Source organism: Pungitius pungitius, chromosome 1 (assembly GCF_949316345.1).
Source record: "Pungitius pungitius chromosome 1, fPunPun2.1, whole genome shotgun sequence".
Lineage (NCBI taxonomy): Eukaryota > Metazoa > Chordata > Actinopteri > Perciformes > Gasterosteidae > Pungitius > Pungitius pungitius.
In genome coordinates, this window is record NC_084900.1 from 34,095,184 (window position 1) to 34,118,128 (window position 22,945).

Sequence of the window (22,945 nt, forward strand, 5' to 3'; positions counted from 1 at the left end):
GGCACTTAAAATGTAATAATACTTTTGTTTTTATTTTATATAATTTAAATATTTCTTTTAGCATCGAAATCAATGAAATCAGTCATTTATAGAAAGCAATGGTAAACAACATTGGGCGTTTAGCTGCAAAAAGAAATTACACATGTTTAAATACCTTATTATATTAATGTTAAAATCAGTGGTAAATATGAGATCAGACTTCGACATATTATTTACAAAACTATCCAACAAGTTAAACTGCAAAAAAACTGTAGTGATGTTGACATTAGTGGTGACAAAAAAAAACAACCATTCACCTCTTACATACGCACACAGAGGAAAACACACAAACACACTCCATCAGGCTGTTGTGGGTCTGTTCTACATTTCACACCTTAGGAATCCACAGCGTCTCCTCACTGCCTCGTGCACTCGGCCACGCATTGCCACATCCAATCACGTTGATGAAAAACTAGCTGTTGAAACGTTCTTGGAGCGTCTGTGCCTCTCGTAAGGCCCGGGTCGAAGGGTCTACGATCATGTGATTTGCTGGAAGCGCCCACCCTCCCTCCCTCGCCGTATCCTCCCCTCCCCTCCTACTTCTGCAGGCCTGCCCCTGAGTGGCCTCTGCTAGGCAATGTTTCCAGGAAAGGGGCCTACTGGACAGGCTGTGAGGCCTCGGCAGGGATACATTGGCTCATTGAGAAAAACAAAAACAGAGAGGGGCGGTGGGAAGAGCCCTCTGCTCTCTTACATAACTCTGCCCGCCACAATGCAAAGAAAAGCCTTATCCCTCTGGTGGGCTTGTAAATGCTGAAGCACTTCAAGGCCGGAATTCAAGCAACACCGAAACCAGCGGGTCTCGCTTGCGGTTGCACAATAGTTGAAAATCTTCAGGCAAGCGATCGCCTCGGGGGTGTCAAATTGTAAGTGAATGCACAGGGAAAAAGCACTCAAATCACTGCAGCTCCTTCTATTGCATTTGTTGCCGAGCCTTTACAGCTGTAAGGACGAGATGAAATGTGATGTAACTCATAAAATGTGATGTAACACACCATGTAATTTAATATGTTGTTCAGCTCCGGTGGTAGGACATTTATTGTGTCCCAGCAGTGTCTTTGGCGGCCTGCACTGCCTCCTTGTGTTCATGGTAAAAACTGCATCGCAGCTGATTTAATTCAACCTTTCAAAATGTTTTTGTGTCATTATAACTTTTTGTGCTGCTTGAAGCTGTTGTGTTGTTTACGTTGGTTATCTGGGTCCATACATTATTTATAAATAAATAAACGTATTATTATTTTTATCATTATTATTCCCTAATGGTTTCACCGTGCACAAATTATTTTTTGTCCAATACCGTTCTCGTTTTTATTGAGAGTTTTTCATAATGTGTTCGGTGTAATGTCTTCTGTATTTTATTTTAGAAAAGGACCGTCATGGTGCAATATCAGAGTGATATAGTGTAAAACAGGAAAGTTACGCTGTGATGCAATGTGTCACTTTTTCTTCTTAGTATTCAGTTATCCTACTTTAAGGCCACATTAAAATGGACTAGACGAATCTTGCAACTGTCAGGTTTAAAGTTATCTATTTGTTAACATTAGGTAAAACCTAATTCACACCTGTAAACCTGTCAAATTGGCAAAGCCCATCTCAAATGTTCTGTAAAGTCAATATTTGGGCTGTGACTTCATATAAAAACAATGAAAATACCAAAAAACATCTATTCCATTAATCTGCTGAACCCTTATTATAAATACATTGGCATGAGCAGATCCAAAAAGGTCAATCGGGTTCCTCACAGCTGCACCGTAGAAATAAAGGTCCGTATTTGATTCAGGAGTCAAACTCTGGCCGCTGCTCCATCAGGATAGTCATGTCGTTCCCTCTCCTGGTGGTCGGATCCAGGCGGGAAACTCCCAGAGCTATCAGACACAACCACACCTGCAGCACGGACGCAGAGATTCAAAATGTACTGATTAGACAAAGATGACGTGTGCAGCGTACGCAAGGATGCAAACGACCCTCGACAGACACCAGTAACAACTTAAAAGCAGGAAATAAAATCTGATGAATAAAATGCAACTGAAAAATGAAAGGGGAAAATAGAAACAACATAAATGGCCACATTCCACAGTGGTGGTTATACTGTAGCTGGAACGACCTTCTTCCACTCCCCTAATGTCACTTACCAAATATCCCACAAACAGCAGGTATGCTACGCTGAGGACGGCTGCCAGCGCATACAGCCACGCGCTGTCCAGGCCGCTCACGAAGACCACGACGAAGTACATGTTGATGGAACACACCATCAGGATCACGAGTCCTCCTCCGATCTTAAACACTCTGCAGGGTAAACACAAATATATATATATATATATATATGTATATAGTAAAACCAAATATTTGATCTTTATGATGTGGATGAACTTACAATCCGTTGGCAAACTCATTCATGAGAGATGGTAAACTGGTAAACGTGAGGATGGGAATGAGGGCAAATGGCAACTGTGAGAGAAGAACGAATAATATTATTGTTATAATATTAAAATGGTGTTCACACCATTTCATGAGAAATCAACAATGAAAAGATTTGGAAGAACAGTTAAAACACATTTTATTTTCTTGTTGAAAGGATTCCTCCAAAGCACACTGCTTTGTCAAAGTACAGTTAAAAAGCTTGCATTATTGTGGCTACTTAAATATATAAGATATATTATATACTATGAGATCAAGACTTTTCCATCGTGGAACTAGCTACTTAATATTTCAATCATGAGAAAATGCTATGAGAGCAAAAAGTTAAAATGTGATATGAATGGAGGAAAGAAAAAGCGATGCTGATGAAGCTGCCAGGGGCAAGAAGAAGCTTCACCGTGGCCTGACCTGCATGCTCTGCAGCACGTTGAGGAAGTCATTCATGCCCGTCAGGTGCTGCACATCCTGGAAGATGGCCACCAGCAGCGTGGGAGTGATGGCGATGGAGCGGGTCAACAGCACCCGGGCGAAACGCGACCAGCGCAGGTTCAGGAAACCCTGAGGACGGAGAAGCATTGGGTGGGATTTGAGAGGAAGCGGCACTAGCGGACCGCGTGCACGTCATTACTCACATTAATAAAGCCTGATCCCACAAAGGCATTTTTGCTGTAAAGCCACCAACACAACGGAGTGATGTGGGTTTGTGGTGAAGTCAAACGGCTCCGACATTCCCGCTGTCCGTGTCACATTTTGGGGGTAAAATGCCGGTTCCTCCCTCTTCCACTAACCTCCATGACGAACTGGCCGGAGTACGTTCCGGTCATGGTGGAGCTCTGGCCAGCTGCAAGGATCCCCAGGGCCCAGATGTAGAGCGCCGCCGGGCCAAAGAAGCAGCCGAGCACCACTCCCTGAAAACCAGAGCCGCCGTCACAGAAGTCGGGGTCAACTGGCCAGCAGCCTTTAGGTCACCGGTAAAGTCCCACGGAGCTCAATAAAAACACGACACGGACCAAACGGACTATGGCAAATGTGAGCGGGGTTACTCCTAATGAAAAACCTACAGAGAATTATCACTTTGACCTCAATTTAGCATTTTAGCCTCTTTAACCCCATTTTTAAAAGAGCACTGTACACAGAGGAGCATTTACCAGCTCAAGAGACAGATATTTCCTTCTGGAGTTGATTGGGAGCTTAAAACATTTAATCTCGTAATATCTCTTTATTGTCCCAAATTCTGCGTTACAAACTGTGATGCTTTATGGGTATTGTAGGCAGGGTTTTTGGAGCTTAATTTACTTCAATTGTATTCCTCAATCATATAAATCCTACCCGAAGTTCACTTACTGGACTGAACTCACCCCTTTGTAGAGGTTCACCTCCAGTGTTTCATTGTTCAAGGGGAAAAGATTTGAATGAGGACTTCCTGTTTGATTGCAGACTTCGTTCTGGAATTAAAAAACACACACACACACACATACACACACACACACAGGTCTGTAGAAAGCAGCCAACGAAAAGAAACACACACCTTTTTTTTGTTTGTTGTGTCAAGCAATGCGAATCTCTTCTCTGAGTAGAAGAGCTGCTGCACCGATGCTCACCACTTCTTGGTTCGTGCGGCCATAGAAAGCCTCGGCGAAAACCGCCACCACAAACACGTTGATGAGGAAGGAGACAAACAGCGCCAGGGTCGACTCGATGAAGAAATACTTGTTGGCCTCTCTCACGTCTTTCTTGTTCGACCGATCCACTTCTCGAGACTGAGGGGGCATTTGGACACTTGTGTGATGTTTCGTGAAGCGGATTTTTTCATGCTACGGACATCCAGCAGCTGATCGCACCTTGACGAGAGCAGAGTGGAGGTAGATGTTGTGAGGCATGATGACGGCCCCCACGATGCCGACGGCCTGACTCAGCTGAACGGGGCCACAGCCCTCGCAGTACGGCAGGAACATCCCCTTCAGCAGCTCGCCCTGGTCCGGACTCACCGTCACATACTGCGGGGGGGGGGGGGGGGGGGGGGGAGACGTTAGCCGTGAGCCAATAATCATCAGGGCAGATTTGGGCTGAAGCTGTTTGTTGTTAACATTTAAAGTTTAAAAATCTACACAAGACGTTGAGCTACGGGAGCTGAAATCTAAAGGAGTAAAGTTCAGCGTTATTTGGCCTTTTTTTTAAAGCAATTTAAAAGAAGTTTACAATAAAGGTGGATTGTTAAACATTCTCAATTTAGATGCTTTGATAAAGTAGTGCAGCAAAGAGTCCTAAACACCTACATTCTGTTTGCCCTTTTTGTCAATTTGTATAAAAATCATTGTTTTTAATGGTTTTTGGTTGGATGGCTAAGAAAAGGTTGGTATGTAGCCTTCCAGGGATTTATGAAACCTTCACACACACCAACATTTGAATAAGGGGACTATGGGCACGTTTCCTTTTATTAGCACTTTTATTATTTTTTTATTGTTTGGGCCAGTTGCCCATTCCAATTACTTGAGAGAAATGAAATGTGTTTGCTGATTGTTTTCACGTGAGAAATCCAGCTGCAGGGAGCAATCATTTATCACCTCTAGTTGTTATTTTCGGTGTCAAATTTAGAGGCTAATTGAAGTATGTGTGCAACATTGCGGAGAGAAAATGTTTCTACTCCGTCCTGCCTCCAGATAAGTGAATGTTTGTACCTCATATCCAAAAGTGAAGGCCATGATGGTGATAAGAAAGCCGAAAAAGGCCTCCAGCTTCCTTAGGCCTGCGGGGACAGAAATAAGGATGTTTTATTTGTTGTGGTTGTTTCGTTATATTTCCCTGTTTAAAGTACCACCACAACCTACCATACTTGTCTAAGAAGAGGAAGACGAACGTGTCGATGATGGTGATGAGGACACCGCCCCATAAGGGGATCCTATGGGACACACACACACACACACAACATTTTCCTGATTATACATAACTAACACGATCAACTGAAATATTTCCAATTCAGGGCTTTTGTTGGTTTTAGTATTTAACGGTGTGGTGTTAGTACAAGTTACGGATCTGAGTGCTTAATGGGCCAAAGTCCAGCGGCCTATAAATGGATGCAGCGTCCGTTCACATTACCTGCCGGAGGAGAGGAGGTTGAAAGCGATGGCGCAGCCGATGACCTCCTGCATGTCTGAGCCGATAATCGCGAGCTCCACCATCAACCACAGGATGATCCGAGGTACCTGGACCAACCACACAGCGCCGATTATTTATAAAAAAAACACCAATATCCAAAATATATTAAAAAAATATAAATGAAGAATTTAACATCTGAGCTCCAAAAGACAATTCATTGTGAATGAATGTAGCTGATGAGACATCTGTGTCACATGTTTCCAAAAAGTTCAAGTGAAAAAGTGAAAGCTCTTGAATTTGATCAGCAGCTAAATAATTAAAAAAATATATTGTGGAAGCAAAGAGGAAAAAGAAAACATAGAAATGAAATGGTTTAAAGAACACAAATTATTTCCGTGCATTATTCACAGCTTTAAACTTGCTCCAGTTTATGTACACAAACACTGATTGTTTAGCAGTGTCTCACGTCCTCTAAACACGGGAACGTCTCACTGCAGTTGGACAGACGCTAACATGTTGCTCCTCTCATGCTCCTCTCATGCAATGGTTTCTCACGCAGCTCTTAAAATCTAGAAGAATCCCAGTAGTTGACTCCAGAGAACAAAAAGGTCTGGTCACACGTCTTTGTGTAACGGTTCCACTTCGGGAAGAAGAGGCCTTTTACCTCACGCTCACATTTGGCGTCAAGTGAACATTTTGCTCATATAATCCCCCAAAATGACAGCTACTGTAAGAACTTGGTTCAGTTCTGTTTACGGTGTGAAGCAGTTACATCAAACATGCACTAATTCTGCTCGGCCCCTCGGTCACATCATTCCTGCACTGCTGCTGATTGATTCAAACAAATGAACGCAATGGCTGTGGCTGAGGTTGCTGATATCTCACCGCGTGGTACTGGCGGTTGCAGACTTCTGCCAGGTGCATCCCGGTGACGACGCCGAGCCGAGCCGCCAGCCGCTGCAGCAGCAGGCCGACGATGGTCGCCGTCAACAGCACCCAGAGGAGCTGAGGAGAGGAGAGGAGAGGAGAGGAGAGGAGAGGAGAGGAGAGGAGAGGAGAGGAGAGGAGAGGAGAGGAGAGGAGAGGAGAGGAGAGAGCCGGGCGTCAGGGAGTCGGGCGCAAATTTGAAGACAAAGTAATCGCAGACGGCAGGACGAGACAAAGTTTCTCTGTGGTGGTGTGGTTTTAAAGGAGCCTCGTAAGCCAACTGAAAGGAGAGCGAAAGAGAAGAAGGGACGCAGCTGTTGTCGTGATGTGTATGTATTACTCAACTGGGGGACAACTAGACGACCTACGTGGAGAGGTCAGAGTCTTTGTGCATCCGCCCAATAATTAACTTTCATGCACATTCCCCAACTTGAACTGTGCAGGTTTGTACAATGTAATGTACATGTGATTTGCAATTTCACATTTCACATAAACACACCAGGTATTATCTGGGACAGTTTTCTTTCCTTGTTGTTATGCGAACCAGATCTCGACATTTAAGTGCTTCTCTAACACAAGCGAGTGACGTTTTTGGTCATATTTTGCAGCCTTGAATGGGAAACTCGACGGTCAGGTCACTTCACTTTTAAAGCTTCTGCGACTTCAGGAAAGGGTTTAAAAAGACATTAAACCTTAGCCCTAACCTGCAGTACCGTGACCCGTCCTTCAGTATGCGTTATTGTTAGCATAGCTTACAATGACTGAATGGGGGCCATATACAAATAGCCTGATTGGGAGGTTAGCCAGTAATAAAGAATAAATAAAGGAAACAGGTAACGGGTGATGACAAAGAAGTTGACTAACGAGTTCTTGTAATTGTAACTCCGGGCCCCCTTATTGACGGACATTCCTGTTCACTCCGTCACAACAGAGCCAACACAGCAGCGAGGGGCCGGTTGTTCTGGTCCAAGCATTACTTCAGTTACCTTAAAGCCAGCTTTAGCACCAGACTGCAGGTCAGACTCGATGTTACCTGGGTCCAGGTAGGCTATGCTCATCAGGAACCCCGGCCCAGTGAAGGCCCACAGCTTACGGACACTGAAGCCCCTCTGGAGGACACAGACATACGGGGCGCAAACATGACATCTTTACACACTATACTCCATGCTGATGGTTTTCAACCCAACCAAGACAAACCCGAGGTCTACGCTGCAGATAAGCATTTGACTTTACATGCAGACATTCTCCTGGGGATTACCTCACTGCTCTCCTCGGGGACAGGGACCCTCTGTTCGAAGTAAGTACTCGCAACGGGGTCATTACTGTGATTCTGGAGGAAGAAGGAAGGGCCGGGGACTCTGTGTGTGTGTGTGGTCCGGATCACCGCCCTCTCCTCCTCCGCCACGCTGTCGGCTGAAATGTGAAAGAAAACGTGGAGGAATGATAAGAACAGGTCCCCCCCCCCCCCCCCCCCCCGCAAGCACTCGTTTGTAATGTACATTAAAACATTGCAAATTGTCAAGAAGCTGTCTCTGTTCATTAGACTGACAGACGGGCAACGGTAAAAAACGACAAATTCTGTGCTAATTCATCCAGTACTATATATGTATATACATACCATATATATACATATATACTGTGATGCGTCACTTGGAGCCACCTTACACACAAACACACAAAAAACAGGCATTGTCTCCAAAACAAACATCTTCACCTTGTCCTCCAGTGGGTTCTGGCTTGTGATCCGTGGGAACACTGGGAGGCAGAGAGGCGATGTGGATGTTTTCAGGAACCGGGTCTCTGACTGGAAGCAAACGGGTAATTATACGGAGATTTTGAACATTTAGGTGATCGCAGCGCACACAAAACAAAGCCCTTCACACGCAGAGAACCATGAGGAAAAAGAGCAAAGAATATAATTAGCGTTAGTAGCAGGCCTTCTTTGCAAAGTCATCATTTTGTCAGTAATCCCCTGCACAAAGGTAACTTGAGCAGGAAAACAGGTGTGGAGGAATGCACACTTTGACCCCCCCCCTGCCCCCCGTTTGACAGACGGATGATTTGAATAAGAAAACCAGACCATGAAACACAGTGGCGGTAGGAATGTAGGTCACTAAGTCAATGAGAGACCCACCGTGTGCATGAGATTAATTCTCCCCCCAAACTGTACTAACAATTAAAAACTTGTTCAGACTACGTAAACTACGTATGTTTATCATCTTTATTTTCATCTATGTGTGTTGTTAATGCTATACTCCAGTACACTTAATACTATTTATGCCACATATTTATGTTTATACTGCATACTATATTTGATATATAAACTAAACAGTGTCTTACTTTAAGTTGTTCATTCTGTATATATTATCCTGTTGTTGTAATTTTTTTTTTAATTAAACTGCTAATGCTTCACTCCATGTTTATTCTATACATTGCAGTGTTGCATTACTGATTGTATTTGTGTCTAGATGCTAAACTGCTTTTTGTAAACATGAGGGGGGAATATGAGGGCATTTCCATATTATGGAGACCCTGGGGTAATTAATGGCGGAGCTGTTTAATGGGATTGCATTACATCCTTATAGGCGTCCCAAGTAGAGTGTCCTCTGTGCATCGATTAATCAAGAATAAGTAAAATAAGAGACCTTCTACAATCCCAGATTAGGGATACAATCTTAAACAATGTGCAATAAAACACACAGTCAAATATGGAGGAATTCTGTGAAACAGCATCTTCAGCAAATCACTGATCTGGTGAGAACTTTATGGTGGATGCTATGTTATAACGCCGAGGTCAATCGGAAGTGTTGTCACACTATAAATCATTCAGATATATCGAAGGTCACGTGAGGGGAAAGTCACGTCTCACGCAGTATTTGTTGAAAAGTAGAACAAGTGTGTTGGAGTGAGGGCACAAAAAAAAAAAACTCAACACAAGTAAACGTCACGCATAGAAACGCAAAGGAAGGAGCATCAGCGGTAAAATCTATTTATAGAAATATGCAACAAAATGATATATCCACGTCATTTTTAATTTAAATGAATAATTAAACATGTAGTAAGCAGCTGTTGGAAGTGGTGTTGTTAACTGATTTAAATACGTTTAACCTAAAAGTCAAATGTATTTGTGTTATTACACACAATAATTATGAGTAAATGCTACATTGCATGAGACGTCACTCAGTCTGACTCACCTGAACGCAGAAAGGACAGAAACTTCATCTTCTGCCACATTAACAGTGTCTTTACACCCTGTTCAAAAAAAAACGTCCGAAACAATAAACTCAACAAGCCGCTACATTCCGACTAAAGGACGCATTCTCCTCGTCGCGTCCTTGTGTCTCATTCTCACTGAGGTCTTCACGGAGACACGTTTGTGACACATCGCGCCCCCCCAACCGAATGGAGGGGGTGGATTTACCGGACAGGTGAGTGAGGGCGGGGCGGAGAAGGAACAACAAGGGAGGACAAAGTACTGCGAGACATTTCGCGCAAGAAACCGGTGTCCCGTTTCTGTCACGTGACAGGGTTGAGACAGTGCCGTTTCTCAATACCTAAGACGGCGAGAACGGACTCGCGTTCCCGCGAGAATAGACTCGGGAGACAGACTCGGGAGTCCTGACTCGCAGGTTCGGGAGAACGGAGAACGGTCATTTCCGCAATTGGAACAGCAGCTGACTTGATGACGTCACCACGTCAGCTGGTCTTGCTAATACGTTTTTATTTTAGTTTTTGACTTAAATATTTTACTATTCAGTCAGAAAATTACATTACGTTACTTAAAAAAGTAGTATTTATAAACTTCGACATAAAGTTGTGTTTATTTTCCTCTGTCGTTGTTGCCTGTTGCTGAGGTGAAATGCATTCTGGGATATATGTCTCTCACAAGAACAGACGAGCCTGCTTCGATGCATGCCCGGTAAAATGGGCGGGGCGAGCCACATCCGGGTATTATGACCGTTCTCGGCCAGATGCGGACTTGAGAATTGGAACAGTACTCGGGCTGAGACTGATGACGTTTCACGAGTCCACGAGAACAAAAGTCCACACAAGAACGCATATTGAGAAACGGCCAGGGAAGCAGCCTGAGTTGACCCAGGAAACGAAACCCGCGGAAAGGATACGGATTACAAAATAAAACGCGCGTGTGTGCGCGTGTGAGACACATAATACCTTTGACAGACTTTCATTCTACTTGAGTTCTAGGATTCTCGTTTTTTCTTATTGTTCATTCATTCAATTCATTTTGAACATCACAAAATCAGAAATGTGCCCCCCCCCCCGGTAACGGTCTAAAATATCTCGGGACATAAAACACCGGTTTCAAAAGTTTCAAAATAAACTAAAGCAGATCGATAACTCACTTCATGATCAAAAGCCGCCCTTTAGATTAGACAAATGATAAATGATAATATTATTTCATATTATTATTGGTTGAATTATCTCTCATTTTGTAAATATATGTTGATTCAACATAATTTAAATGATATTCCAGTTCTTTATGAATATTTTTTTGTTTTTCTATTTGGATGTTTGGCCTTCAAGTGATATATTTTCCATTAGGATACTGGATCAATTTATGATATACTCATATCATCATATGATACGTACATCATTTAAATCCCCTAACTGCATGACATCAAAGGCATTACAGCAAGGTTCCTATAGGCCAATATGCAGCTTGCTTTAATTACAAATCAAGAATGAAAGGATGTGTTTGACAGGTTTAGCTGTGATTTCCAGCCCGATCGGTCCTCAGGTATTTATAACACCCCCTAGCAGCATTTAGGGGGGTGTTTTGTTTTTCATGTTCTGCAGAGGAAAGAGATGGTGAGAACAGAGCAGAAAGAGCCACTGGGTGGAGACAAATACCGGCTCTCATTTCCTTTGTACTACTGGAACTCAAAAGTACATTTATGGTGATGGTATTGTAATTCATGGGATCTTCTGCTATTATATTTTGTAACACTCAATGATAAACCGCACCAAAAAAACATTTTTGCTTAAAAAAAGGACATTACTTGATGATCGAAGTATTTGCCAATGAATTCAATTGACTAATTCATTCCTTTACTGTTGGTTTCACCTGCAGTTAGGATACGTTATAGTCAGTTTGTGCAAGTAAAATAAATAGCTATTGAAAATAAAGAATGTCCCATTGTGTTTACTCCAACAACAAAAAAATACAACAGATTGGGGCAAGCCATGCGCGCTTTCAGCTGCGGATGGAGTAAAGAAGAGGCGGAGGGAGACTGAGTAGTAAGAGATCATGTGATCCCCATGTTTAATCCAATAGTTTACTTATTATCAAATCTGAATCAGCACACAGCAGCAACAATCTGTATTTGAGCCGAAAGAGCTGTAACACACTGCCATTTGTCATGTCAACTAGAAGTTGGTGCAATGAAATCAGATGTTTCTAAAGTGTTTATTTTGACAAGCACCATTGGAAATAGAGCAAATTTGTCATGTGCTTATGTTATGTGATGAAAAATAAAATGATATACCCATGCAAAATTCCCCGTGTAATGTACATACGTATCTTTATTGCAGGAAGGTTAAGTGTCACTGAAATCTTACTGATTTCTTTTTTTATTATTTTTTATTTTCTTTCTTTCTTTTTGTTTTTTTTACTTGTAATGACTTATTATTCACCTCTGTGTTTGCCCTCATGTTTGTTTGTTTGTTTGTTTGCTTCAGTTTTCGGTCTATTTCCCAGCATCGGTTGTCTTGTAGAAATTTTAAGATCATTATACATAGTTGTCTGGAAAGGTTTGGCATGTATGGAGTTACACGATTTCCTCTAAAATCATACATCCGTACAAAATCAAAGTGAGTAAAAAACAAACAAAAAAAAGAATAGAGACGAATCAAACCAAGAGGATCAAATCAAACAGAAATGTCTGTGCATCCTGATATATTGAACTGGAAAAAACGCTCTCACCATCTTGGATTCAGTTATAAAGCCTGTGTACACTTTCTTTCCTCCACACATTTCTAGGTCTTTTAATGCATCTGTATTTTCGGGTTGATTATTGAAAAGTAGCATCCGGGCCTCCTTTTTCTTGTACGAAACAGGAGGAAAAATCCTCAAGTGTCTGTTGATGTGGCGTCACCCGGCCCCCTCGCGGGTACCATCGGGGTCCCACGGGGGGTCGAGGATCCATCCCTCACACCGTGGTCACCCTCATCACCACCTCCCGGTTGCCGGCGGCGCCGATCCGGGGGTCGTTGGGCCTCAGTTGGCTCAGGATGTGCAAGATGGTGTATCCGCAGTGGTGGTTCAGAATAGTCCTTAACCTCCTGCTCTGTCGCCCGCCGCTGCTGCTCGCCAGGCCGTGAGGGTTGCCGCGGGAGTTGCGAGCCCCCGCTTTGCTGCTCGAGCTCTGCGGGTCGCCCAGGTCCTTTGATTTCTCGTAGTTCAGTACTTTCCACTGCTGATTGACGGCCTGCCACCGTTTGAAGATCCGGTACACCGAAGATCCCTCGTGGATGATGAGGCCTGGGCAGGAAGAAGGAGAAGAAGAAGAAGAAGAAGAAGAAGTGAAGGGCACTGGATGATCAAAGGTCAAAGGCCCGCATGCGGCATCATAACAGGGAGGAGCTTTCCGTCTCGCCTCCTCGCGTCGACAGTAATGATCACAGTGCCGATATCCGACGCCATGTGTTCTGAGTGTTGTCTCACGTGTGCCACTCAGAATCACAACCGTCAGCCAGGTTGCCCCCTTAAAAACAGAGTGTGTTGTTCTCTTTGACATTTTTCAAATGCTTTCACAGTGGAGTCGTCATCGTCCCACTTTGCACCATCTGCTTATTGTGTTTGGTTTCTGTGTAATTTCGTGTGACCTTAACAACCAACAGAATGTGAACTGAATACATGTTTTGTACGTTGTCCCTGCATAATGCAACCTTATGTTAATTCAAATATTTTTGTCCTCTTGTTGCATAATGTATCCCTTCGTGCTCTGCAACCTAAACCTTCTACTACGCCCGACTTTTCATGTTATTTCCCTCAACAATTTGTCCCAAACTGCTGCTGCCAAAGCTATTCATGCAGTAATACTGGCGTGTGGTGTTATGTTTGCACATCTTGGCGTCCACTTTTCCGTTGTGTTTACCTATGCACACGATGTCCATGAAGCCGTACATGCCGTAGCAGATTTGGAAGAGCAGGTCCTGACGTTGCCACTTGGCCGAGGGGCTGAGGGAGGACCAGATGAGCCAGGAGATGCTGGCGATGAGGAACAGGGAGCCCAGAATAATGGCGGCTATCTGCACCTTCTCTATCACCGTCAGAGAGATGGCCTGCCACTGGTGGAGGAGAAAGATGTGTCAATGAGTACCGGAAGGCATACTTTGATTCTTTACTTGTAGAGTACTGATATAATAATGAAAAGAAAGGCTGAAAGTGGAAGGTTTGCATTCAAAGTCCTAAACAAACTCAAGGTTATTTTTGTCCACGTATTCATTTCTGTTTTTTTCAGGAGATTAGTAGAGAAACTGTCCTCACTCCATTTCAACACATTATGAAGCACAGACTCAGCTATGACTCTATTATATAACAGCTCGCGGTTCCAAATAAACGGTCCTTTAGCTATTTATACTCACAATTAAAGCACATAGATTAAAAGAAAATAAAGGTTGTTCATGTCTATTGATTTTATTTTTTGTGTTGTTGAATATCACTGATCTAACTGACAATGAATTGTGGAGAAAAAAGTATATATTTTTAATTTTCTGACTTATTTAATATTTTTCAGTGAAGTATTGGACTCTTATTGGACACTTATTTATGTGACAACCATGAGGAACCCTAACTAGACACTGCTTCTGTCTGATGAATATTGCATCTACATATTTGAGATGTTAGTTCACGACTTTCTGGTAATTATTTCAACTATTTTCATTCCAAATTCCGATGACTTGCGTTAATTTTCCGTGAAATGACTAAACTAAACATTGAAATGTTCTGGCATTTTCACTTAGTCTTTCTAGGGTTACACAGTAAATGTTGCTGTGAGTGATTTCATGAATTCTGAATTCTGAGTTGTGTTTCAAATGTCTTTGTTTTTGCTAAATGTGTACTGGTCCTGGCTTGTTGGATCTTATGGTGTCTAGTTGCTATTCACGTTAAAACATGCCTGATATGATGTGTAGTAGAAGGGCAAAGGAACATATAACGGACAAGCTGTACCTCAAATTGTTTTTGTTTATGAGTACCTGAATAAATTTCCAACACTTTCTCACTGGCGATAAAAAATCACCATATGAGTCCATGACGAATCTGCACATTAACACACACGCCAAACTGACACACACACACACACACACACACAAGCCAATACATAACATCTTCCTGATTCCTGGTTTTAGAGTCATTGGCTGCCTCTGAAAAGGAGGGCAGAAGGACAGTGACGCAGAGGGAAAATGTGTCAGCACAATATGGCCAACGGTCCTCACACCACAGCGACGCCCTGAGATTTGTTCTCGCAGAGTGTCGCTCTGATGCAGCAGCGTTCGTATGTTGTTTGCATGTGCGTTATTATGAGATGGTTCTGTCGGCGCCATCTTCCTCCTCTTTGTCCTCCACATAACACGCACTGCTCCCTGCTGATGAATTCATGAGCTTTAAAAAACACGCAACTCACGGAGAATGTCAACTGATGTGTTTGGAGACAGGTTTTACATGATCACACACGTTGTTGTTATCTTGCTTACGTACAATGAATGGACCATGTGACCTGTAACCTGGTAACCTTTTGTACTGTAGCAGCGCTTCAGTGAATCTTCAGCTAAATTCAGTGACCTCAGAACTTTCACATAGAGAAAAACAATATTTGGCATTTAGGTGGATCTATTGGAAAAAACGGAATATTCCATAAAAAACGTTTGTTCTTTTCATTGTGTATACTTACATGAAAATAAGAATTGTTGTACTTTTATTATCATTTAAGGCCTTGTTTCTGAAGAAGCCCAGAAGGCCGTTCACGTTTTAGCGTTTTGATGTTTTAGTGTTTAGAACCTGCATTTCGAATGTTACTCATCAGCAATCAAGTGACAGTGAAAGAACCAAATGTAAAAGTACTTATTATGCAGAACAATCTATTTTCAAAATGACTCATGTGCTGCCTTTCAGCTCTGCATGTGTAATACTCGGAGGGAGGTGTGTTGGTGCTGCGCACTCCCTTGGTGTTACCTGCAGAGGGTTCTTGGTGCTGATGGCCAGGACCTGGTACTTGAAGTAGCAGAGCTCGCAGCTCCAGGATCCCCTCTCGCTGATCCAGCGGATGAGGCACGGCTGATGGGTGCAGCGCACTGAGCCGTCACAGCGGCACGGGCTCAACAGTTCGCCCTGCACCACCACAAACACCACAAACATACAGCACCACAAATTCAGGAAAAACTAATGTTGTTTTTTTTTTAATACAATTTCTATAGATTTAAAAAAAAATCTATGTATGAATTATTTATATTTTCTTTGGTTCAACCCCTTGGATCAGATAAAAGCTTCCACCCCTCCGAAGTTGACTTTATGCTAGTGCGTCACACGAGAAGATCGACACCACTCCTTATTCCATCAGTGTCGAGTTGCTTAACCTACGGTCCAGCTCCCCCTCGAGAGTGGATTTGGTCTAAGCTGATACATAAGAAATAGAAAAGACCATTGTAGATCACATCTTATGCTTCATTTGTCGACACTGAAACAAATGTACAGAATGCCGCTGAACCAACAATGTATGGTAACTTCATGTGGCACATTTCATTTGAATGCAGCTATAAATTACATCACTAATATACATTGTGTTCTCTATGCGACCGTTTTGGGAGAGTCTCTAAAAAACAGGTTCGTGTCTGCACCCCTCCTGAAGCAAAGCTTGTTGGCATTTTCGCCACATTAAGGATGACAGCAGTCAGGCTGTCGTCACCTTTCAGTGTCAAATTCTGACAGAAGGGTTCAAATTTTTCGGCATGTTTTTCTTAAACTGAAACCACACCCATGCATCACAAATGAATGAAAACCCTCAAGACATTAGTGTTTGGTGTGTCGGGGTGAACCGGTGGTGAATCGGAGGGCGGAGGGGCGGGGGGGGGGGGGGGGGGCGTTCAAAGCATGACAGGTGAAGGGGAGACGAGCCGACAACCATTCACATAAACTCTGAGTGAACTCAGCGCAAACCTCCGTCTCTCAGACATCAAACATACATATTGACTGTCGGGAGAGATCACTTCGGGGGTACGAAGTGTTTTAAAAAAAAAAAGCATTAACTCTCTGTCAACTTGACTAAAGTGTAACACAAATGTAGAAAATGTAGATTTAAAAATGGGATGTTTCACTTTCCTGCTGTGAGTCAAGAAAGCAAAGTTGACAGCACACTCATGTCTGCTCGTTGAATATGATGCTGGAGCCAGTTAGCTTAGCATAAAGGCTAAAAGCAGGGGGGGGGGGGGGGGGGGGGACCGGCCAGCCTCTCCAAATACAACTAAACCGGCCTGCCAACATCTCTAAGCACATTGCAAATTGCATATTGTTGATTATATTCTCAATTCTTCAGCAACCTCACTGGCATCATCAACAGTGATCTAGTTACTGAATCTCAAATGATGATGTCTGACATTATTGTTACCAAAAACAAGTAATCACATGACTTCATTTTCCAACGACAGGAGCCGAAGTAGCGACCAGTGCGATCGACACAGGTGTTATGTAACAGAGGACAGTGTTGACACAAATACTGCTTCTCCTCTTTGTTTCTGTGCGCCTGCACTCTGTCGGTTCGGGCGGTCTCCGGCTCGTTTCACCCCCCCTCCCACCTGTAATAAAAGTATTTCAAGTGTCGCACCACATAAAAGGTTGGATTTAGCAGATGAGCCGCATGCACCTCATTAACCTGGAATAACTTGCATGCTGACATTCTGAAGATAACACGGGGGAAGGTCAGAAGTATGTGGGGAACTAAATACAAACAAAGCAAACATTTCTAAAATGTCAAGTTGCTGTTGGAAGCGCGCGCGTGTAAAAAAAAAACACTTTCCAGCTTGTACGAGGATGTTAATGTCACCATCAGCTGGAAGGGAAAAAAAGACCTTTAAAAACGGTGATTATCTTTTTGAAACCAGCACCTTCAAAAGAAAATGTTGAAGCATTAAATGTGATTGTTTTGTCTAAATTGACGTAGCATTTAAAGACATTTTCCTGGAGCAACTAGATGAGTAAGACACACAATTATTTATACAAGGAGTAAATAAAAGTGTATGCTGTGTACACTCATAAGATTTCAAAGGGCCTCCTGAATTCATTCCATTAAAAAAAAAGGTTCAAGATTAAAATTCTGAGAAGGCTTTGTTTGATGTTGGCACATGTGACTCGTCCTGCTCGCAGCTCACAGGACGTCCACTTAGCTTCAGGAGTCTGAAGGTGAGAAAGAGGTTTGTATCTGTTATTCACTGAAGTCAAATGATGGGGTGACAACTTTGCATCTCCAGCTCAACCTGCAGCAAATCAATCGTTGTTTTCAAGCTTCAGTCCGTAAAAAAAGATTCTGCAAAAGACTGTGAAGCAAAATATACTGTGCAGAACTTCAGAATCAAAACTGCATGTTTATCCTATAAAGTAACAATTATAATTATATATATATCTATATAGCTATATGTATATAGCTATATAGATATATATATAATATGTGACTCTTTTGTTTACAGATACTCTTATTTAGAAAAAAGAGGCATAAAGCAGGACGTATTTTAGGGCGATGACACTTTAATGCCTCAATAACTAGAAACATCACTGCAGCTGCAATAATGTGTACTTTTACATTCAATAAATTACAATGAAACCAAAGATTATATTAATAATGCAGGACTTTTACTGTAACAGAGTATTTAGTACTGTAGTAATGACACGTGATTCAATGTGGAATCAGACCATAAAATGATTCAAACAATGGACTTTGTTTTGTCATTTAGAGGAATTCAGCTTTAAATCACTCTTGGACATCAACGGAGCTGTATCACCCAAATGGAGAAGATAGTTAAGGCTTTGAATATGCACACGCACACACACACACACACACACACACACACACACACACCTACACACACAATACTATCAGTGGATCATTTCAGTCTTGGTTTTGGTCTTTTGTTGGTATTTATCAACGATAAAAACACACTAGACGCATGCAAAGGCTGCTCACCGCACACACACACGTACACACACACACACACACACACACACACACACACGTACACACACACACACACATCCTGCTCAGGACACTTCATATGGCCTTAATGTGTTAAGTCGGTGTGTCACTTCACATTCTGTGACTAAGAAAATGGTTGTCCACAGCAGCTGTAACCTTTGGACAGCTGCCCCCGCCCCCCCCCCCCCCCCCCCCCCCCCCCCGTCCTCCCTGAGCTGAAAACACAGTGTTGGGCACTGCAAGTAAAAATGGCATACAGTAGTACCAGTGGTCCATCTCTATGAAAACCTGGCACGTGCCCCCCCCCCCCCCCCCCCCCAGAAGACCTCAGTGAGTCCAGACCTTCTGCACCTCAACACACACCGACACCCTGACAGACAGTTAATAAGGAATCATACTCAATGCGCCCTACAGAGCAGGGGGATTATGTCTGAAGGTAATTAGCCCACTGACAGCGACATGATCCTGTCCCCTGTTGAGACCTGAATAATGAACTAACAATAAAATGGCAAATGTGACCCCCCCTGCCCCGTCTGCATCCTGCACCAGGGACATATACGGTACTTTTGAGTTCTGTGGTGGCAAAAGAAAAGCAGCTATAAGAGTCTCAGGCTCAGTTTGCTTTGTTTGCTTTCTCTTTGTCTGTCGCTATGAGCAGCAGCTCAGAGCCATGTTTTCGCGGTGAGTCACCTTACCGGAGAGAGCCCAAAGTCCCAAACATCCTTTTCTTAGGAGGATGTTTGAGGGGGCGAGACAGCAACCCGGGGTTGATCCCCGACTGTTACATCGAACGACTTTGTATCCAAAAACAAGCCTAAACTGATTTAAACTCCAGCTCGCTTAATTTACCACAATAGAAACTCTGGGGCAGATGTCATAAATTAGCACATGGGCTGTAATAACACTGGAGACTAAATGGTAATATCCATCTGTGCTGCTACAGGATTTGCAGTGCTTCTAGTTATCTCAGGCTTCAGGACTATACCTGCTCAGCCGGGCGCTGCAGGTTTCTGCACATCTGGTGGGAAAGAGTTTTGGCAATCGACCAAATAAAGATGCACTACTTATGGTTTAGTTTGGGGCTCTGGGAAAAAAAAACCCCGAAATAAGCTGAGAGGAGGAGGAGCAAGAGAGAGTAAGAGATACATCACAGAAAGAAATAGGATGACACATTTCTGTAACTTGTCATTTTTTCCTCACATTCAACAGCATTGTCTGGTCCCAGTGACCTGTTCTCTGACACATGCGGTCAGTTGATTTAGATTTACAAAATCTTTGAGACTCATGCATAATGAGTCCCTCTCACTCTATTTGTCATCCCGCAGACCTAATTGGCGAACTTTCTTTGTTGCTATGCTGGCTGGAATTCAGATCCGTGGGAACTGCTGCCTCTCCACCATTGATTAGCTTAGCTATGAAAACAGTGTTACTTGGGAAAACCACATCCCTCAGCAATCAGCAGAAAAAAGGACAATATTTACCACTAAATCCAGGCTTTAGAGACAGAGTCTCATGTGGTAAATACAATCTGCCAATTTAAAGCCCTATGAGAAAAATTCAGGGTTTAAAATAAAACCAATTTGATTAATTTTCATGATTCGAATCTTGGCTTCTTCCGAAAGGAGGTACTTGAGGAGGAAGAAAGAAAGAAAGAAGTGTGTGTGTGTGTGTGTGTTGGGGGGGGGGTGTAAAATCCTCTGAACACTTTTTGATTTGCTATCAAAACACACACAAAAACACAAAAGAACCTAAAACACGACCACTTCCTGGAAAACGAACACGAATCCCGCACCCACACCGCGATACGGACCCCCCCGGAGCAGCAACAACACAACGGCTCAGCTCCACATTTTACAGCACGGAGCACCACGAACAGCGTGTCATCGCACCGCACCGCACCGCACCGCACGTCTACCTGCTCCGGGCCCTGGAAGCAGATCCGGCACTGGGGGGTCCGCTGGCTGCTGGTGCTGCTGGCCAGAGACACCGCGTCCAGGCCCACTTGCAGCTTGGGCTCCTTGTCCTCGAACGCCAGGCTCCGGGGCCGCGGGTCGCTGCCGTAGTACTCCTCCTCGTCGTCCCGGGAATGGCAGTCGACGAAAGGCGGCCAACCGCAGCCGCCCATCCCCAGACCCCGCATGGTGGCGGGCCGTCGCTCTGTGTCGGAGCCGGACTGCCTCGTATCGGATCGCATAAACACCAGGACTTTCAGTTCATTGAAAAACATGCGGATCCGATACTTGAACATGTTTGGCTACAACAAAGAAAAAAGCCCGGACTGAAAATGAATGTATCAAGCGTTTGTGTGTGTGTGTGTGTGTGTGTGTGTGTGTGTGTTTTTGTTCACCACTCCCACTGTTAATTGTTATTATTAATTCGTATTATTGTTATTATGAATATTGTTATCCATACACCCGATATGTTCATTCTTATTGTACCGCTCTGATCAATGGCCCAGCCAGCATATCAATTGGCAATCGACAGAAATAAAAGGCTCGCGCCCCACTGATGGCATGTGTGTCTAAGCCAATGCGGATGAAAGATTTTCCCTTTCAGCCGGCCCGACACACTCTTTCAATATTCATCACTCAAACAACTCGGTCTACGGATGCATCTTGCGCCGCACCCCGGGAACACACGCGCCACAACGTGCACGAGTTTTGATCTCCACGGTCCATTTGTCTTCAAAGACACCTTTTTTTTTCTTTCCAGGTGCACCGGGCTTGCAGCAAAAAACAAAATAAAAAAAATAGCCTACATGTTTTGCTACCCAAAGCAGAAGACCGCGAGAGAGTGGACTAGTGGAAGAGAGAGCAACACGGAGGCAGGGGATAGAAGACGGGGTGTAAAATACAACGACCTGCCATCCACACAGTCACATCTGGGACTCTTGTCAAGCATGATAATCCAGAAGGAAAATGAGAGATGAAGTGGAAGTTTGATCTGGATAATGATAATGTCTTTTTTTTGGTATTGTCCCTCACTGTAGCATCCCAAGCGTCAGATCGTGGTCCATTTTTTCCTCCCCTCTCCCTCTCTCTCTCTCTTTCTCCTTCTCTCTCTCTCTTTATTTCATCTCCTTTCTGTGAAGCCTCCACGAGGAATCCGAGAATTTCACCCCGACAATCCACGTCGAGATCAAAAATACAATCCGTTTCATTTCTTTATTTTCCAAAAGCCTACATAGCCTGAAAACACGGCCACACAAAAACACCCGAAAGCTCCATGTTTCCCATCTTCGCCTCGATGTCCATCAGCATCTCATCTCAAGCCACCCCCCCCCCCCCCCAAAAAAAAAATACGGCCAAAGAAAGAGCGAGAGGCAGAATAATGAAGGCACCCTGCGATTTTTCTAATTAGAGAGAAAGACGGGGAGGGCGCATGGAGATGTCTTCAAATCCGAGAGCAATTACACAGCAGTAATAGCATTGATTACTGGATCAGATAGATGGTGCTGATGATACTGCTGGCGCTGATTTTCCTCCTCGAAATGGTCGGCTTGGAGATTGAACCAAAGCAGCAGCTACTTCCGGAATAGGGAGAAGGAGGAGAAGAAGAGGTGGAGGGAAAAAAAATCTCATCCTGTAAACAAGTCGGTGTTTTTTTTTTTCTTCATCTGGTCATCCAGTCGCCTCCGATTGGCCGACGTGCCTCTCCCAGTGCTCCCAGCAGCTGCACGTAGAGCAGGCGAGCGCTGTCCATGGTGCTGATCTCCCGGCACCGACCACATGAACGGGTGCGCGTGCGTGTACGCGTACGTGTAGTCCGTATCACGTGCCGTTACGGGAGCAGATTCGAATTTGGGGACTTTGGTGGAAGAGGTAGCTTCACGGAAGTAACTCTACTCATCATCATACTGACCCATTTCAGAACAGTGCATCTGATTTCACTGGATTACAATTTTTGATGCTTTAATGTTCATCACCACGATGTTGTCGCTGGGTGGAGATCATTTTAATTTATACGCTGCTGTGTAATTCCACCACAAACATTCACTCTGTATACTGTTTACACATATGGTTATATTATTTTGCCACTATAATAATATGGACTAATAGAAACAACCCTCTTATTCAACGTGCCAAACCGTCTTTGAATGTCATTCAGTTAAAAAAAACACTTCTTTGAAACATAAAAAAATAACCTTGAGTTGTATTAGACTGTTAAAACAAAGGCTACCGACATGAAGCATCGAGTCATTTTGTGAAGAAGCAAGTTACAACACATTCACACACATACTGTTTTTACTACAATTTAAGATA

At 43.5% G+C, this 22,945-nt stretch overlaps 2 protein-coding genes across 2 annotated transcripts; both read right to left on the minus strand.

The window, feature by feature from the left end:
* Nucleotides 1-567: 567 nt before the first annotated feature.
* On the minus strand, nt 568-10,584 carry LOC119222307 (natural resistance-associated macrophage protein 2-like). The gene is made up of 16 exons (XM_037478839.2): nt 9,675-10,584; nt 8,195-8,284; nt 7,739-7,893; nt 7,467-7,589; nt 6,439-6,558; nt 5,554-5,660; nt 5,286-5,356; nt 5,136-5,203; nt 4,299-4,454; nt 4,059-4,217; nt 3,816-3,902; nt 3,246-3,365; nt 2,866-3,015; nt 2,414-2,487; nt 2,172-2,325; nt 568-1,923 (listed from the first exon to the last, which is right to left on the minus strand). The coding sequence occupies exons 1-16, from the start codon at nt 9,712-9,714 to the stop codon at nt 1,816-1,818; spliced, it is 1,782 nt and encodes a 593-aa protein (XP_037334736.2). The 5' UTR covers nt 9,715-10,584; the 3' UTR covers nt 568-1,815.
* A 1,153-nt stretch (nt 10,585-11,737) lies between these two features.
* On the minus strand, nt 11,738-22,414 carry marchf9 (membrane-associated ring finger (C3HC4) 9). Its single transcript, XM_037478840.2, has 4 exons — nt 20,599-22,414; nt 15,677-15,832; nt 13,599-13,791; nt 11,738-12,982 (listed from the first exon to the last, which is right to left on the minus strand). Exons 1-4 carry the CDS (start codon nt 20,929-20,931, stop codon nt 12,651-12,653), a joined length of 1,014 nt encoding a protein of 337 aa, XP_037334737.1. The 5' UTR covers nt 20,932-22,414; the 3' UTR covers nt 11,738-12,650.
* Between the last annotated feature and the right edge of the window lie 531 nt (nt 22,415-22,945).